We start from the raw sequence: 18,727 nt of genomic DNA, 5'->3' as shown, positions 1-18,727 counted from the left end.
AGAGCATTTTTGAGGGTCGTGCACATGTTGTAGCGTGTATGACTACCTCATTCTTTTTCATGCCTTATATAATATTCCATTGTATGTATATACCACAATCTGTCCGTGCATTCATTGATGGACATTTGGGTTCTTACCACCTTTTGGCTATTGTAAATAGTACTCTTATAAACATGAGTGCTCATGTATTTGTTTGTTACTTGTTTTTCAGTTCTTTTGTACATATACCTAGAAATGAAATTGTTGGGTCATATGGTGATTCTACATTTACTTTTTTGAGAAACCACCAACTTGTTTTGCTCACTGGCTGAGCCCTTTTCCATTCCCACTAGCAATGTATGAGACTTCCAATTTCCCCACATCTTCACCAACATTCATTCTGTTCTTTTTTTTTTCTTTTTGTTTCCTTTTTCTTTTCTTTTTTTGTAATAGCTATACCAGTGAATGTGAAGTGATACTTCATTGCCTCATTGTGGTTTTGATTTGCATTTCTGTAATGATGGGCTTGTTGCCTATTTGTATATCTTCTTTGGATAATGTCTATTCTAATTCATTGTCCATTTTTTAATTGGGTTGTTTGTCTTTTAGTGTTGGGTTGTAAGAGTTCTTCAGATGTTCTAGACACTAGCACCTTATTAGATACATGATCTACAAATATTTTCTTCCATTCTGTAGGTTTTCTTTTCACTTTCTTAGTCACATCCTTTGATGCAATTGAGAAGATCATGAGTTTATTTTTCTTCCTTCTTTTAATGTAGTATTTTACATTGATTGATTTCCTTATGTTGAACCACCCTTGCATTGTTAGGATAAATCTCACTTGGTCATAGTGTTTTATCTTTTTAATATGCCGCTGGATTCTGTTTGCTAGTATTTTGTTGAGGATTTTTTTTTTTGAGAGGGAGAGAAAGAGCAAGCATGAGCAGGAGAGAGAGGCAGAGGAAGGGGGAGAGAGAGAGAGAGAGAGAGAATCTCAAGCAGGCATTACTCTTAGCACAGAGCCCAACACAGGGCTTGGTCTCCTGACTGTGAGATCATGCCCTGAGCCAAAATCAAGTCAAATGCTTAACCAACTGAACCACCCAGGCACGCCAAGGACTGTTTTTAATCCAAAATGTGTTTATTGGGATAGTTTCCCACTAATCTTGATTCAGGGTGCTTCTAGTGCTACTTCCACCTGAAGGAGCATCTTTCTGTAAGCCTTGCTTTCCCTCCTGTAGGCTGGCAAAGGACAGTGGAGCAGCCAAGACACAAAACTACTGTTCGTGCGTGGCTAAAGATGGTGGTGATTTTGTAACATCCTGGGCACTTCACATCCATGAAGTAGGAGTTGTGGCTCTGCACCAGGTGCTTCTTCTTGTGCTTCCTCTTCTCCTCTTTTGTGGACTGGTGAAGGAGGTCCTTTACAAGAGGCATGGTGTCGTGAGGAGGTTGTCACCACCGGAAAGCTTGTTGAGGATTTTTGCATCTATATCCAAAAGGGATGTTAGTCTATAACAAACATTCTATTTCGAAGAGAAAAAGAAAAGAAAAAAAAATGTATCACTACACTTTGCTCAAGCAAAATAAGGAAAAAGGAAAAAAAAAAATCACACCCCAGTAATTATCACCTTGAATGGTATCTTGTTAATTGGTGATCAATCTTGCAGGGAAATTTCCGTCAACAGGGACCCTGCCTAATCTATCCAATAGGGTTAAAAACACCCAAATCTTAAGCTCATTAAGTCACCTTAGAGATGAGGAAACAGTGCCACAGAAGTTAAATGATTTGTGTGTGGTGACACTTCTGGCAAGCTGGAGTTGGCACTTTTTATTTTGTCACCATTCACCTGAAGCACTTTGCACTTCACCGCTCCATTCTTTACTACCAATCTCTGAGACTTCAGCTTTCTTCCTAAAACCCCACACCACAAAAATTTTCCCTTGCATCTAACGAAAATGATGTTCTGCAATTTAAGACAATTACTCCCCGCTATTTTCTTCGGTGAGACTAGAAAACAGCCTGTCAGTATTTTATCACAAAAGCCATTCACCTACTTGAAGTACAACAAGCCATGGTGCCCAAGTTCTTTGACATTTTCTTTGTTAGTATTATTTCCCAAGCTTTTGATGCTACTCTGTCCTGGACCTAGTACATGTTTTCTACATCTCACAAGGCTACAAAACCCAAAATACAGCCTACTGTCCTAATAGAGGGGTATTCACAGGATGAAGCAACTGTTGATTGTGAAGGTGGTTATAATATTTTAAAGTTTGAAAAGTGACAGAAATATTAAACCTCTTTGAAATGTTCAGGCTGTAATGTTCAAATTAAGAGTAATGTTGAGAGACAAGGAAGTAAAAACATGAAAAATAATGATATAATTCACATGTATGAGTCAATCGTATTTAGTAGGTGGGTGGAACTAGAAATAGGTGGAAATAGGGTGGTGAAAACTAGGGAGAAAAACCAGAATTAAAAAGCCAGGGTCAATTTAAAGGTCAAATGAACTATAAGCGAATCAATTTGGAGTCATGCAAAGTAATTGACACAATGATGGGCCATATATCAGGCTGAATATGACATGCTGCTTCCAGTATCCTTAGAAGGAGGTGATGAAGGGCCCAACATTTTAGTATTTTTCAGCGGTAATTTCAAGCTTTGTAGCTCCAGCTTTTTGACAGTAACACTCTAGTTCTATTGTTTTTTTGTCCTTTTGAACTTTTCCCACTTTTCCCTGCTTTCGGTGGTTCTTTCTCCTTCTTATTTTTTTCCCTCTGGCTGGTACAAGTCAGTGCCCCCTCCCTCCCACCCCCGTTCACAATCACAGCACCCCTGCTCTGCCACTGCACCCGCCCCCAGTGGCAGTGACCCCCACTGTCTGAAGACAGTTGATAGCTCCTTCTCACTTCCCCTTTCAAGACCATAGGGGCAGTAGTAGCCATGTACATATCTTTTGGTAAATATATATGCACTTCTATTGGGTATATGCTTAGAAATGGCATTGCTGAGTCACAGAGAATACATATATAGTTAGCTTTAGAAGATGCTGCCAAAGGCGGTTTAGATTGTGGGATCAAGCCCCGTGTCGGGCTCTGCACTAACAGTGCAGAACCCGCTCGGAATTCTCTTCCCCTCTCTCTCTGCCCCTCCCCTCCTTGTGCTCTCTCCTTCTCTCTCCCGCTCTCTCAATAGAGTCTCTCTTTCTCTCTCTCTGTCTGAAAATGAAATAAACTTAAAAAAAAGACGATGCTCCAAAGGGTTTGACAAATGTTTGTACCAGTGTACATACTCCCACCAGTGATGAATGATGATTCAAGTTTCTCTTCATCCTCACCAACAGCTGGCATTGTCTTTTTACTTTCATTTTAGCCATTCTGGTGAAATTATAAGGGTATCTTATTGTGGATGCTTGTTGTTGTTATTTGTATCTTTCTTTTAATTATTTTGAAATGATTGTAGACTTATGAAAAAGTTACCAAAAAATATTACAGAGAAATCGGTACACCCCTCACCTAACTTCCCCTAATGTTAACATATTATATGCCCATAGTGCAACTATAGAAACCAGGAAATTAACATTGATACATTATTATTAACTAATTTATACACCTTATTTAAATTTTGCCAGTTGGCTCACTGCTGACCTTTTTCTGGTCCTGGATCCAGCTGTATTTAAGTATCATGTCTCCTTAGTCTCCTCCAGTCCATGACAGTTCCTCAGTCTTTGTTTTTCATGACTGTGGGAAGTTGAATAAAACCCCCCAAAGATGTCCATGTTCTTATCTCTAGAATCTGTGAATGTTATCATGTAGGTCAAAAGGGATTTTGCAGGTGTGATTTCATTAAGGGTCTTGAGATGAGGTGTTTACCCTGCACTAGCCAAGTGGGCCCAGTGTAATCACAAAGGTCCTTATAAGGGGGAGGCAGGCAGGAGATCAGAGTCAGAGTAGGAGATGTGACGACAGAAGTAAAATGGTGGAGCAACATAAGAAGGGGTCACTAACCAAGGAATGCTGGGCAGCTTCAAGAAGCTGAAAAGGCAAGGAAACAGATTCTTCTCTAGAGCCTCCAGAAGGAGCACAGCCCTGCTGACACCTTGACTTTAGACTTCTGACCTCTAGAAATATAAGGACATAGAAGTGTTTGGTTTTAAGGCACTAAGTTTATGATCATTTGTTACAGCAGCAATAAGAAACTAATACAATAAACATAACATTTTTAGAGGGTACTTGTCTCCTGGATGTTCCTAATTTGGGTTTGTCTGAGGTTTTCTCATGATTATATTAAAGTTAAGCTTTTTTTCACACAAGAATACCATAGGGGTGATGTTGTATCCTTCTCTGTGTGTGATGTCAGGAGGTACTTGATATCAATGTGCCCCATTCTAGTGATAGTAACCTTGATCACTTGGATGAGGTAGTGTCTGCCAAGCTTTTTCCACTAGAAATTTTTTATTTGCCCTTTGATAAACCTTTGAAGGGAGATACTTTGAGGCTATGCGAATATACTGTTTCTCCTTAAACTTTGGACCACTATTTTTAGCATCTATCAATGTTTCTTGCATGCAATAAATATTACTGTGATATGTGCCTAATAATGGTTATCAATTTCTATTATTACTTCTACACATCTATTAATTGGAATTCTTCTGTAAGAAAGAGCTATCCCCTCCCCTGACATTTTGTTTATTCTTATACATATAATACACACACACACACACACACATTAGCATGGACACATATATACCTATTTTATTCTATGGGTTATAATCCATTGCTATCATTATTTACCTTGATGTTCAAATTGTCCCAGATTGGCCGCAAAGAGTTCCAACTTTATAGAAGGTGACCACTCTATAGGGGCACCTGGGTGGCTCAGTCAGTTAAACATCCAACTCTTGGTTTCAGCTCAGGTCATGATCTCATTACTTGTGAGTTTGAGCCCTGCATCAGGCTCTGTGATGACAGCAAGGAGCTGGCTTGGGATTCTCTGTCTCACTCTCTTTCTGCCCTTCCCCCGCTCACACATTCTCTCTGCCTCAAAATTAAATAAACATTAAAAAAAAAAGAAGTTGAACACTACAAGATATTTTCCAAGTTTTCTTTTGAAAGGTTTATTATTTTACCTTTCACATTTATATCTGCAATCCATATGGAATTCATTTTTGTGCATGGTAAGAAAAAAGGGTCAACATACATTTTCCCCTGAATGGATGATCAAGTGATTTAACACCATCTTTTGAAAAACTGCCCTTTCCCCAGATTGAACTGCAATGTCATTAATGATGTAAAACTGGTGACTGTAAGTGTGAAGTTGTTTTTACGTTCTCTATACAGATCCATTGGTCTATTTATCCCTGTGTCAATACTACATTATTTCAATAATTGTAGCTAGATACAGTTTAATTTCTGGTATTATGTTTTGTTTTCTTTTTCTTTAGGATTGCCTTGCCTATTCTTGGCCCTTTTTATTTCCTTATAAACTTTATAACTGGCATGTCAATTTCCACAAATGAAAATAACCTGCTGGGATATGCTTGGGATTATCTTGAATCTGTAGATCAAATTAGCAAGAACTGAAATCTTGTAAAATATGGAGACTTACAATCCATTTACAATCTACCTATTTATTTAGGTCTTATTTACTTCCTCTCAAACATGTTTTCGAACTTTCTATTTAGAGGCCTTGAATAATTTTCCCAGTTTCGCTCTTTGGTATTGAATGTTTTTCAAGCAATTGTAAACGGTTTAGGTTTGTTTTTGTTTTGTGGCCTGCTTTTAGCTTTTAATAAACCCATTAGTGAATACAGACTTTTAAAATATTTCTTCCCATAATGGCAAATAGAAGAAAATTGAAAGAGGAGAGTGATTCACAATTATTAGATGAATCAGAATGTGAATATAATGAGAAAGATGACAGCACTCCAGCCTCAGATGATGGCAGGGAAACTGATTGTGTAAGTGAAATTTCAGACTATGAGTCTTCAGCTGAAGATCTACACCCTAGATGAATTTTCTCAGACTCAAAAATTGACAAGTGAATAATATATTTCTAAAGACGAAAAAGGGGGGCACCTGGGTGGTTCAGTAGGTTAAGTGTCCAACATGGGCTCAGGTTATGATCTCATAGTTCGTGAGTTTGAGCCCTGCATGGGGGCTCTGTGCTGACAGCTCAGAGCCTGGAGCCTGCTTAGGATTCTGTGCGTGTGTGTGTCTCTCTCTCTGCACCCCCACCCCTGCTCATGCTCTGTCCCCCTCTCTCTCTCCAAAATAAACATTAAAAAACTTTTTTAAAGACAAAAGGGAATGATAAAAAAATACCCAAAACAAAATAAAACAAAAGACACACACACAAAGGAACGACAGTCTTTTAACAGAAAGTACTTTATTATGCAACATTCCATGACATGGACCGGAACCATCCCTTTTGGCTGAGATCATGTGACCACATTCTATCTCATTTATGATGTTTCTGTCCCCAAACTTACTTGATACAAAATTACATGTTACATTTAAATCCTTCTTAAATGTTTTCTTAAAGTTATTATTTACTATGCCTTTATGCTTACTTCTGCAAATTATTTGTAAGAGAACTTAAAAATACAATGATTGAAAACAGCACATTGGATTTGGATGGTAAGTGGGATGACTATTTTTGCTGATACACTAAGGGTTATGGTGTGTTGTTTGTTTGCTTGTAATTATATTTCTCCTTAAGGTATATCCCACTGGAGGTGTCCAATGAAATTACCATTTTTAAGGTTTTTTGCATATGCCTATCATTGGATACAAATTTAAGTCAATTTGTTTTATGTTATTATTTATTTTTAAGAAATTTTGGAATACAATTTCTATTTTGGACTAAATTTAGATTTACTGAAAAGTTGCAGAGACAGTACAGAGAGTTCTTAGATAGCCCTTTACAATTTGTTCTATTGTTTACATCTTATATTTCTGTGGCACTTTTGTCAGATCTAAGAAACTGTCGTTGGTACATTACTATTAACTGAATTCCAGACCTTATTTGGATTTTACTAGCTTTTCCATTCATGTCCTCTTTCTATTCTAAGATCCAATCCAGAGTAATTGTATAGTTTTTAAATTTTCACTCTCAGGTTATTTATTCTGGTATATAGAAGTACAATTGATTTTTGTATGCTGACCTCATTAACAGTGCCCTTGCTATATTCACTCATCCTCATAGTTTGTTTTATATTTTAAGTTTAATTTTTAAAATTTACTAATTTATTATTATTTTGAGTTTTTTTGATAACCAGGCCTATTACCTGAAAATAGTGATGGTTTTTTTAATTAACTTCATTGAACTATAATTTACACATAATAAAACACACCCTTTTAGAGTGTACAGTTGATTAGTTTTGACAAATGTATACAACTGCGTTCCTTCTCAATTAATCTCCACTGCCCATCCTAGCCTCAGGCAATCACTATAGATTAGATTTGTCTTTCTAGAGTTTTGTATAAATGGAATCATGTAATATGTACTATGTTGTGCTTGACTTCTTTCACTTGGCATAATGATTTTGAGATTCATATATGTTTTAGGGTCTCAGTAGTTGATTTCTTTTTTTAAGGTTTATTTATTTATTTTGAGAGAAATAGAAAGAGAGAGAAAGGGAGAGCATGAGTGGGGGAGGGGGAGAGAGGGGGAGAGAGAGAATCCCAAGCAGGCTTTGCACTGTCAATCCAGAGCCCTATGCGGGGCTAGATCTTATGAACTGTAAGATCATGACCTGAGCCAAAATCAAGAGTTGGATACTTAACCGGCTGAGCCATCTGGATGCCCCAGTAGTTTAGTTTCTTTCTTTCTTTCTTTCTTTCTTTCTTTCTTTCTTTCTTTCTTTCTTTCTTTCTTTCTTTCTTTCTTTCTTTCTAATAGATGCTTATTTACATTTGAGAGGCAGAGAGAGAGAAGAGAAAGAGAGAGAGAGGGAGAGAGAGAACATGAGCAGGGGATGGACAGAGGAGACAGAGGATCCAAAGCAGGCTCAGCTCTGATAGCAGAGAGCCGGATGTGGAGTTTGAACTCACCAACCTCGAGATCATTACCTGAGCTGAAGTCCGACACTCAACTGAAGGGGGGTGATGGGCATGGAGGAGGGCACTTGTGGGAATGAGCGCTGGGTGTTATATGGAAACCAACTTGACAATAAAATATTTTAAAAAAATATTTTAAAACTTTCTAAAGATGTAATTGAAATACACAAAACTACCAAATTTAGAGTATGAAATTCACTCAATTTTGACATATATGTATACTTGTAAAACAATTACCATAGTGAAGATAACAAATGTTTCCATGATCCCCCCGCCAAAAGTTTCCTTGTGCCTATTTGCAATCCATTCCTCCCTCCACCCTCATCTCCAGGTCTGTACTGATCTGCTTTCTGTCACTGCATCTTAATTTGCGTTTTCTATAGTTTTGGACTCATGGACTCATTCAATACATACTTGTTTTGGCCTGGATTTTTTTCACTCAGCATAGTGATTTTGAGATTCATCTATGTAAATGAATATACCAATGATTTGTTCCTTTTAATTAATGAGTAGTATTCTGTTATATGAATTTACCACAATTTGTTTCTCCCTTCATCAAATGATGAACATTTGGAGAGTGTCCATTTGGGGGCTTTTACAAATAAAGCTGCTATGAATATTTGTGTACAAGTCTTCATATAGACGTAGGCTTCCATTTCTCTTGGGTAAATACCTAGAACTGAAATAGCTAGGCCATTTAGCCAGTGAAAGTTTACTTTTTCATAAATTTCTGAACTGTTTTCCAAATTGGTTGTACTATTTTATATTGCCATTAGCACTGTATGAGAGCTCTAAGCTCTCTCCACATTCTCATAAACACTTGATATGGTCAATATTTTAAACTTCAGCCATTCTGCTGCATGAATAGTGGTTTTAATGTACGACTCTCTGATGACTGATGATATAAACTATCTTCTAATGTGTTTCTTTACTATTCACATATCTTTTCTGTGAAGTGTCTGTTCAAATCCTTTGCCCTTTTTAAAAATTGGGTTGTCTTCTTACTGTTGAGTTGTGTTTCTAACTTCTGTAAACAAGTCCTTTATCTGATTTATGTATTGTGAATATTTTCTCCCAGTTTGTGGCTTATCTTTTCATTTTCTTTTTTTTTTTCTTTTCTTTTTTCTTTCTTTCTTTCTTTCTTTCTTTCTTTCTTTCTTTCTTTCTTTCTTTTTTTTGAGAGACAGAGGTGGATGGGAAGGGGCAGAGGGACAGGGAGAGAGAGAATCTTTTCTTTTTAATAGTTTATTGTCAAGTTGGTTTCCATATAACACCCAGTGCTCATCCCCACAAGTGCCCTTCTCCATGCCCATCACCCCCCTCCCACTCTCCCCACCCCATCTGCCCTCAGTTTCTTCTCAGTATCCAAGAGTCTCTCATGGTAGGGAGAGAGAGAATCTTAAGCAGGCTCCATCTCCAGAGCCAAGCCCAATGGGGGACTTGATCTCACAACCATGAGATCATGACCTGGGCCTAAATCAAAAGGCAGACATTCAACCAAATGAACCACCCAGGCACCCCTTGTCTTTTCATTTTCTTAATGATGTCTTTGAAGAGAAAAAAAAAATTTTAATTTTGATGAAGACCAATGTATTAATTTTTCTTTTATGGTTTGTGTTTTTGTGTTATAAGAGGCTCTTGTCTTCCTCAACATTATATGTTCTCCTCCTATTTTTCTCCTAAAGTTCTATAATTTTAGGGTTTCTGTTTTGACATATGATCCATTTAACTTAATTGTTGTGTCCAGGGTGAGATAGTAGTAGAGGTTCAGTTTTTACATTAATATATCCAGTTGATCCAGCTCTATTTGTTAAAAAGAGTTTATTTTCCCTGTTGCATTACTTTGGTAACTTTGTCAAAAATAAGTTTTATATATATAATTTATATATGTTGAATTTATATATATTACATTTTGCATCAATGGAATATATATGTTTGTGTGTATATGTATGCTTTTATGTCAACTAATCTGTATAGCTATTCTTACATCAATACCACACTGTCTAGATTAGTATAGTTTAGTAGGAAGACTTGAAATCAGGTAGTATAAATACCCCAACTTTGTTCTTTTTTCAACGTAACTTTTTATATTCTAGGTCCTTGAAATTTTCATATGAATTTTAAAATCATCTTGTCAATTTCTACCAAAAACTCCGCTGGGATATTAATTGGGAATGCATTGGATGTATAAATGAATTTGCAGAGAATAAACATTTTATCAGAATACAATTAATTTTTATATATTTATTTTGAGCCCTGCAACCTTGCCAAATTCACTTATTTCTCAACATGTTAGAGTTAAATGACCCAAAAGAAAAGGAATATTTTAATAATAGGGAACAAAAAAAAAAAGAGTTTTGCTCTTTAAAACACTACACACACAAGGGCGCCTGGGTGGCTCATTCAGTTGAGCATCTGACTTTTGATTTTGGCTCAGGTCATGATTCCAGGGTTGTAAGATTGAGCTCTGTGTCAGTCTCCATGCTGAGCATGGAACCTGCTTAAGATTCTCTCTCTCTCTCTCTCTCTCTCTCTCCCTCTGCCTCTCTCCCCTGCTCGCACTCTTTCTCAAACACACACACACACACACACACACACACACAGACTTCCTATCTTCTATACTTCCAATAGAGCTACCTCACAATCATGGTTTAAATTGATACTTATTATTTACATTATTGTGACTATGTCAATATCTTTCACTGCGGAGCCAAGTAGTATGCTATGATTATATTTCCTTTTTTCTACATCCCTTTTTCTCCATAGTGTGAGTTTGTCCTTTTTAAAATTTTGTTGGTTTTCTATGTCTATTATCCATATTTTTAAAATTTCTCTTTCCCAAGAATATTGTTTTTTACATTGTTGAAGACATCTGGGATTCCATAAGTTCCATTTTTTTTTCATGTTTATTTGAGAGAGAGAAAGAGAAGAAGGAACAAGGAGGGAGGGAGAGAGAGAAACCCAAGCAGGCTTTGCACTGTCAGCATAGAGCCCAGTGTGGGGCTAGATCGCATGAACTGTGAGATCATGACCTAAGCTGAAATCAAGAGTCAGACACTTAACCAACTGAGCCACCCAGATGGCTCCAGTTCCATTTTTTTTTTAATGGAGACATTTGTCTTGCAGGTCTCTATCTTCTTGGTCCAATTTGGACTGATTGCCCTCTAGGCCTGCTGCACAGTTCTTATCTCAGTGCTTCCTTTCATTCCCCTTCTATGATGAGGCTTAATTCCTGGATCCCAAATGTTCATGCCTCCTGAAGGCCTTCGTCCAGTCACTTCCTGAGAGAGGGTACACCAGAATTACGTTTTCTAAGACTTGGCAGGACCGAAAAATTTTTTATTCTACTCCAAATCTTGATTAATAGCTTTCTTGGATATAAAATTCTTTTTAATTTTTTAAAAGTATTTATTATTTATTATCTTTTTCTTTCATAGTATATTGTCAAGTTGGTTTCCATATAACACCCAGTGCTCATCCCAACAAGTACCCTCCTCCATGCCCATCACCCCCTTCCCCTCCCTCCCACCTCATCAGCCCTCAGTTTGTTCTCAGTATTCAAGAGTCTCTCATGGTTTGCCTCCATCCCTCTCGCCAACTATTTTTTCCCTTCTCTTCCCCCTGGCCCTCTGTTAAATTTCTCCTGATCCACTTATAAGTGAAAACATATGCTATCTATCTTTCTCTGCCTGACTTATTTTGCTAAGCATGACACCCTCGAGTTCCATCCACGTTGCTACACATGGCCAGATTTCATTCTTTCTCATTGCCATGTAGTATTCCATTGTATAGATAAACTTCATCTTCTCGATCCATTCATCAGTTGATGGACATTTAGGCTCTTTCCATGTTTTGGCTCTTGTTGAGAGTGCTGCTGTGAACACTGGGGTCCATGTGCCCCTAGGCATCAGCACTCCTGTATCCCTTGGGGAAATTCCTAGAGTGCTATTGCTGGGTCATAGGGGAGTTCTATTGTTAAATTTTTGAGGAACCTCCACACTGTTTTCCAGAGGGGCTGCACCAGTTTCCATTCCCACCAACAGTGTAGGAGGGTGCCCGTTTCTCCACATCCTCGCCAGCATCTCGAGTCTCCTGATTTGTTCATTTTAGCCACTCTGACCGGCGTGAGGTGGTATCTCAGTGTGGTTTTGATTTGTATTTCCCTGATGATGAGGAGGGATGCTGAGCATCGTTTCATGTGTCTGTTGGCCATCCGGATGTCCTCTTTGGAGAAGTGTCTGTTCAAGTCTTCAGCCCATTTCTTCACTGGATTATTTATTTTTCGGGTGTGGAGTTTGGTGAGTTCATTATAGATTTTGGATACTAACCCTTTATTTGATATGTCATTTGCAACTATCTTTTCCCATTCTGTCGGTTGCCTATTAGTTTTATGGATTGTTTCCTTTATCGTGAAGAAGCTTTTAATCTTGATGAGGTCCCAAGAGTTCATTTTTGCTCTTGATTCCCTTGCTTTTGGGGATGTGTCAAGTAAGAAATTGCTGCGGTGGAGGTCAAGGAGGTTGTTTCCTGCTTTCTCCTCTAGGGTTTTGATGGTTTCCTGTCTCACATTCAGGTCCTTTATCCATTTTGAGTTTATTTTTGTGTATGGTGTGAGAACATGATCTAGTTTCATTCCTTTGCATGTTGCTGTCCAGTTCTCCCAACACCATCTGTTAAAGAGGCTGCCTTTTTCCCATTGGATACTCTTTCCTGTTTTGTCAAAGATCAGTTGGCTGTATACTTTTGGGTCCAATTCTGAGTTCTCAATTCGATTCCATTGGTCTATGTGTCTGTTTTTGTGCCAATACCATACTGTCTTGATGATGACAGCTTTGTAGTAGAGGCTAAAGTCTGGGATGGTGATGCCTCCCGTTTTGGTTTTCATCTTCAATATTACTTTGGCTATTTGGGGTCTTTAGTGGTTCCATACAAATTTTAGGATAGTTTGTTCTAGTTTTGAGAAAAATGCTGTGCAATTTTGATTGGGATTGCATTGAATGTATAGATTGCTTTGGGTAGTAATGACATTTTAACAATATTTATTCTTCCAATCCATGAGCATGGAATGTTTTTCCATTTCTTTGTGTCTTCTTCAATTTCCTTCATAAGTTTTCTATAGTTTTCATCATACAGATCTCTGATATCTTTGGTTAGGTTTATTCGTAGGTATTTTATGTTTTTTTTGTGCAATTGTGAATGGGATCAGTTTCTTGATTTCTCTTTCTGTTCCTTTATTATTGGTGTATAAAAATGCAACCAATTTCTGTATGTTGATTTTGTACCCTGCGACTTAGCTGAATTCATGGATCGGTTCTAGTAGGCTTCTGGTGGAGTCTGTCGGGTTTTCTGTGTAGAGTATCATGTCGTCTGTGAAAAGTGAAAGTTTGACTTCTTTGCTAATTCTGATGCCTTTTATTTCCTTTTGTTGTCTGAATGCTGATGCTAAGACTTCCAGCAGCACTATGTTAAACAACAGTGGTGAGAGTGGACATCCCTGTCCTGTTCCTGGTCTCAAGAGAAAGCTTTTCCCCATTGAGGATGATATTAGCTGAGGGCCTCTCATAAATGACTTTTATGATGTTTAAGTAAGTTCCTTCTATCCCGACTTTCTTGAAGGTCTTATATAAGAAGGGATGCTGTATTTTGTCAAATGCTTTTCCTGCATCTATCGACAGGATCAGATGGTTTTTATCTTTTCTTTTGTGAATGTGATGTATCACAATGATTGATTTGTGAATACTGAACAAGCCCTGTATTCCAGGAATGAATCCCACTTGATCATGGTGGATCATTCTTTTTATGTGCTCTTGAATACTATTTGCAGGTATCTTGTTGAGGAATGTTGCATCCGTATTCATCAAGGATATTGGCCTGTAGTTCTCTTTTTTTGCTGGGTCTCTGTCTGGCCTGGGAATCAAAGTGATGCTGGCTTCAGAAAATGAGTCCGGAAGTTTCCCTTCCATTTTTATTTTTTGGAATAGCCTGAGAAGCATGGGTATTTACTCTGATTTAAATGTCTGGTAGAATTCCCCAGAGAACCAATCTGGCCCAGGGCTCTTTTTTGTTGGAGATTTTTGAGAACTGATTCAGTTTCATCACTATTTATGGGTCTGTTCAGATTTTCTATCTCTTCCCATGTGAATTTTGGTAATGGGTGTGTGTTTAGAAATTTGTCCATTTCTTCTAAATTGTCCAGTTTGTTGGCATATAATTTTTCATAGTATTCCCTGATAATTGCTTGTATTTCTGAGGGATTGGTTGTAATAAATCCATTTTTATTCATGATTTTATCTATTTGGGTGTTCTCTCTTTAGTTTTTGAGATGCCTGGCTATAAGTTTATCAGTTTTGTTTATTTTTCCAAACAATCAACTCTTGGTTTCATTCATCTGTTTGACTGTTTTTTTGGATTCTATATTGATTATTTCTTCCCTGATTTTTATTGTTTCTCTTCTCCTACTGGGTTTGGGGTTTGGGGTGCTCTTGTTGCTCTCCTTCTGGTTCCTTTAGGTGCGCTTTTAGATTTTACACTTGAGCTTTTTCTAATTTCTTGAAATAGGCCGGGAGTGCAATGCACTTTCCTCTTAGGACTGCCTTTGCCGCATCCCAAAGAGATTGGATTGTTGTATTTTCATTTTCATATATTTTTTAATTTCTTCTCTAATTGCCTGATTGACCCATTCATTCTTTAGTAGGGTGTTCTTTAACCTCCATGTTTTTGGAGGTTTTCCAGACTTCTTCCTGTGATTGATTTCGAGTTTCATAGCATTGTGATCTGAAAGTGTGCATGGTATGGTCTCAATTCTTTTATATTTATTGAGGGCTGCTTTATGACCCAGTATGTGATCTATCTTGGAGAATGTGCTATGCACACTTGAAAAGAAAGTGAATTCCATGGCCTCAGGATGTAGAGCTCTAAATATATCTGTCAAATCCATCTGGTCCAACGTGTCATTCAAGTCCATTGTTTTTTTTTTTTAATTTAAAAAAATTTTTTTATTTAGCTTTGAGAGAGAGGGAGAGAGACAACGTGAGCAGGGGAGGATCAGAGAGAGAGGGGGGCACCTGGGTGGCTTAGTCGTTTAAGCGTCTGACTTTTGCTTAGGTCATGATCTCGCGGTTTGTGGGTTCGTGCCCTGCTTCGGGCTCTGTGCTTACTGCCAGCTCAGAGCCTGGAGCCTGTTTCAGTCTGTGACTCCCTCTCTCTCTGACCCTCCCCTGCTCACGCTGTCTCTCTCTGTCTCTCCTAGAAATAAATAAAACATTTAAAAAAAAAAGAGAGAGAGAGAGAGAGAGAGAGAGGGAGACACAGAATCCAGATCAGGCTCCAGGCTCTGAGCTGGCAGTCAGCACAGAGCCCAACGCGGGGCTCGAACCCACGAACCATGAGATAATGACCTGATCTGAAGTCGGACGCTTAACTGACTGAGTCACCCAGGCGCCCCTAAGTCCATTGTTTCTTTACTGATTTACTGTCTAGTTGATCTAGCCATTGCTGTAAGTGGAGTATTAAAGTCCCATGCTATTAGCACATTCTTATCCATAAATTTGTTTCTGCCTGTGATTAATTGTTTTATGTATTTGGGTGCCTCCATATTCAGTATGTAGACATTTGTAATTGTTAGCTCTTCCGGATGCATAGACCCTGTAATTATTATATAATGCCCTTTTTCATCTCTTGTTACTGCTTTTACTTTAAAGTCCAGTTTGTCTGATATAAGTATGGCTACTCCAGCTTTCTTTCGACTTCCAGTAGCATGATAGATATTTCTCCATCACCTTACTTCCAATCCGAAGGTGTCCTCAGGTTTAAAATGAGTCTCTTATAGACAGCAAATAGATGGATTTTGGTTTTTTATCTATTCTGCTACCCTATGTCTTTTGATTGGAGCATTTAGTCCATTTGCATTCAGTGTTATTACTGAAAAATATGGGTTTAGAGTCACTGTGTTCTCTGTATGATTCATGTTTATAGTGATGTCTCTGGTACCTTGCGTTCCTTGCAACATTTCCCTCATAGAGTCCCCCTCAGGATTTCTTGTGGGGCTGGTTTAGTGGTGATGAATTCTTTCAATTTTTTTTTATTTGGGAAGACTTTTATCTCTCCTTCTATTCTGAATGACAGGCTTGCTGGATAGAGGATTCTTGGCTGCATATTTTTTCTTTTCATCACATTGAAGATTTACTGCCGTTCCTTTCTGACCTGCCAAATTTCAGTAGACAGGTCTGTTACCACTCTGATAGGTCTCCCTTTGTATGTTAGGGCCCTTTTCTCCCAAGCTGCTTTCAGAATTACCTCTTTGTCCTTATATTTTGCCAGCTTCCCTATGATATGTAATGTAGACTATTGATTCAAGTTCCATCTGAGGGGAGTTCTCTGTGCCTCTTGGATTTCAATGCCTGTTTCCTTCCCCAGATTGGGAAAGTTCTCAGGTATAATTTGTTCAAGTACTCCTTGAACACCTTTCTTTCTCTCTTCCTCTTCTAGAATTTCTGTGATACGGATATTGTTCCATTTGATTGCATCACTCAGTTCTCGAACTTTCCTTTTATGCTCCTGGATGAGCTTATCTCTCATCTCTCTTTTTTTGGCTCCCCCCCCCCTTTTTTTTTTTTAAATAGTTTATTGTCAAATTGGTTTCCATATAACACCCAGTGCTCATCCCCACAAGTGCCCTCCTCCATGCACATTAACCCCCCTCCCCTCCCCCCATACCCATCAGTCCTCAGTTTGTTACCAATATTCAAGTCTCTCATGGTTTGCCTCCCTCCGTCTCCACCCCATTTCCCCCCTTCTTCTCCCCCACAGTCCTCTGTTAAGTTCCTCCTAATCCTCCTATACGTGCAAACATAAGATAGCTGTCCTTCTCTGCCTGACTTATTGTACACATCCATTTTATTATGCACCTCATTTATAGCATTTTTTAATTCATCACAACTATTTTTAAGCTCCATAGTCTTTGTAGCAACAGTTTCTCTGATGTCTTCCATGCCTTTTTCAAGCCCAGCAATTAATTTTATGACTATTGTTCTAAATTCTTGTTCAGTTATGTTGCTTATTTCTGTTTTGAGCAGTTCTTTAGCAGTCGTTTCTTCCTGGAATTTTAGAGAAGAGTCCTTCCATTTCATCATTTTGCTAGATTTCTGTCTCTTGTTGATTTTAAAAGCATCTTATGTACTCTGCACCTGTGAGTACTGCTATATTAAAGAAGGCTCATTGACTATCCAGGGCCTGTCCGTTCAGGAAGTGTTCTCTGAATGGTGTCTCTTGGTCTCTCTTGTTGAGACTTTGGTTATTTTATTTCCAAATAACTCATAGTGGTATTTGGGACTCTCCACCATGTGTACTTTGGCTTGTTTCTTGAGGTAGCCCTGGAAAGGAAAACAAACAGACAGACACACAGGGAACAAAGGCACACAAATGCACAGACAAATCCAACAAACATGCAAACCAAAAGGGAAAAAGAAACAGAAATAAAAATGAAAAAAACCCAAAGACAAAGGACAGTCTAAAAGCATAAAACCAGAATTCCCAGCTACAGATAAAGACCAGGGTGTATGCGGTGGTGATGGAAGAACATATACAAAGAGAGAAATGACAGGGGCATGGAGAAAGTGAAATTGGACAATGACCAGGTAGAGAGACTAAAAGGCTCAATTCAGAGAGAGAGAAAGGAGAATATGGTAGGAGGCAAGGAAAAAGAAACAAAGATGATGTTACTCAGAGAAACTATATAGTCTGATTACTCCAGAAAGAAAGATAGAAACGTAATGGTGGAGGTGTAGAATATACATCTAGAGAATGGATTAAATGTGACTGTTTAAGCAAACCAACGACCAGAGTGCCCAGTCCAGCAGAGGGGAGGGATACGAATGAGACAAGGGAAAATATATCGGAATAGAAAGAATCGATCTCGAATTAATCACGGCAGTGCATCCATGTTGGTCCTGCCCCAGGCTCCTGTAAAAAAAAAAAAAAATGCAAGCAGCTCTCTATAGAGTGGGGATGGGCATGGTTTGGTGTAGGCAGGTCTCAGCTTCCACTGTGTTCCTGCAGGCTGCTCTCTGAGGTCCCGCCTTGGTGGTTGTGGGGAGAAAAATGGAGGCACCCCAGTCCCTTCTCGAACCAAGCTTTGCAAATCACTCTTTTGGGTCTGATCTCCCTGTGACCTGGGCATAGTCAAGGTGGGCTGTGTTCTATGTCCCAAGTCCCGCCTCATTTCCAGATATGAGTCCACTAGCTTTATTGATACTGCCCAAAAAGTAATCCCACAGGCCAGGACGCTTCCCAGCCAGGGATGGAGCCAGGAGAGCAGCGGAGCAGTTTCTCCGGGCACCCCCTGGTACCGGGTCACCCAGCCCAAAGAAAGCACCACAGCTAGAAATAGGATCCCTCTCTGTCCCAGGCCGAGGTTTTCTCTTCTCCAGGGACAGTTCTATCAGCAGTTTTAGCCACTCTTTCTCCTCCCCTTGACTCTCTGCGGCTCCCCACAAAGGGGGTTCTTTCCCCTCCCTCCGTGTCTCTAGGTCTCAGCCCATTTTTATCCTCCTCAGTTTGCACTCATGCACCTATGAGGTTGTCTTTTTAGTCAACTCTGTCTCTTTTCCTCCCAGACTCCTGCGGTTCAGTGTCCTATGGCTTTCAGGCCTTCTCTGTTTGAGAGATGGGGGTGAGTGAAATGTACAGA

General features: G+C 38.7%; 1 protein-coding gene across 1 annotated transcript; it reads right to left on the bottom strand.

Moving 5' to 3' along the window:
• Positions 1-1,153: 1,153 nt before the first annotated feature.
• On the bottom strand, positions 1,154-1,445 carry LOC120232670 (40S ribosomal protein S27-like). Its single transcript, XM_039233518.1, has one exon. The coding sequence runs from the start codon at positions 1,414-1,416 to the stop codon at positions 1,168-1,170; it is 249 nt and encodes an 82-aa protein (XP_039089449.1). The 5' UTR covers positions 1,417-1,445; the 3' UTR covers positions 1,154-1,167.
• Positions 1,446-18,727: the final 17,282 nt, after the last annotated feature.

The sequence above is a fragment of the Hyaena hyaena genome, unplaced genomic scaffold (genome assembly GCF_003009895.1).
Source record: "Hyaena hyaena isolate Hyena2069 unplaced genomic scaffold, ASM300989v1 scaffold_77, whole genome shotgun sequence".
Taxonomy (NCBI): domain Eukaryota; kingdom Metazoa; phylum Chordata; class Mammalia; order Carnivora; family Hyaenidae; genus Hyaena; species Hyaena hyaena.
The sequence above is the reverse complement of the archived record's forward strand: the minus strand, read 5'-3'. Positions and strand labels throughout refer to the sequence as shown.

Excerpts from the sequence above, each read along its gene's own strand:
- LOC120232670 (XM_039233518.1), bottom strand. The coding sequence starts at position 1,416 with ATGCCTCTTGTAAAGGACCTCCTTCACCAGTCCACAAAAGAGGAGAAG.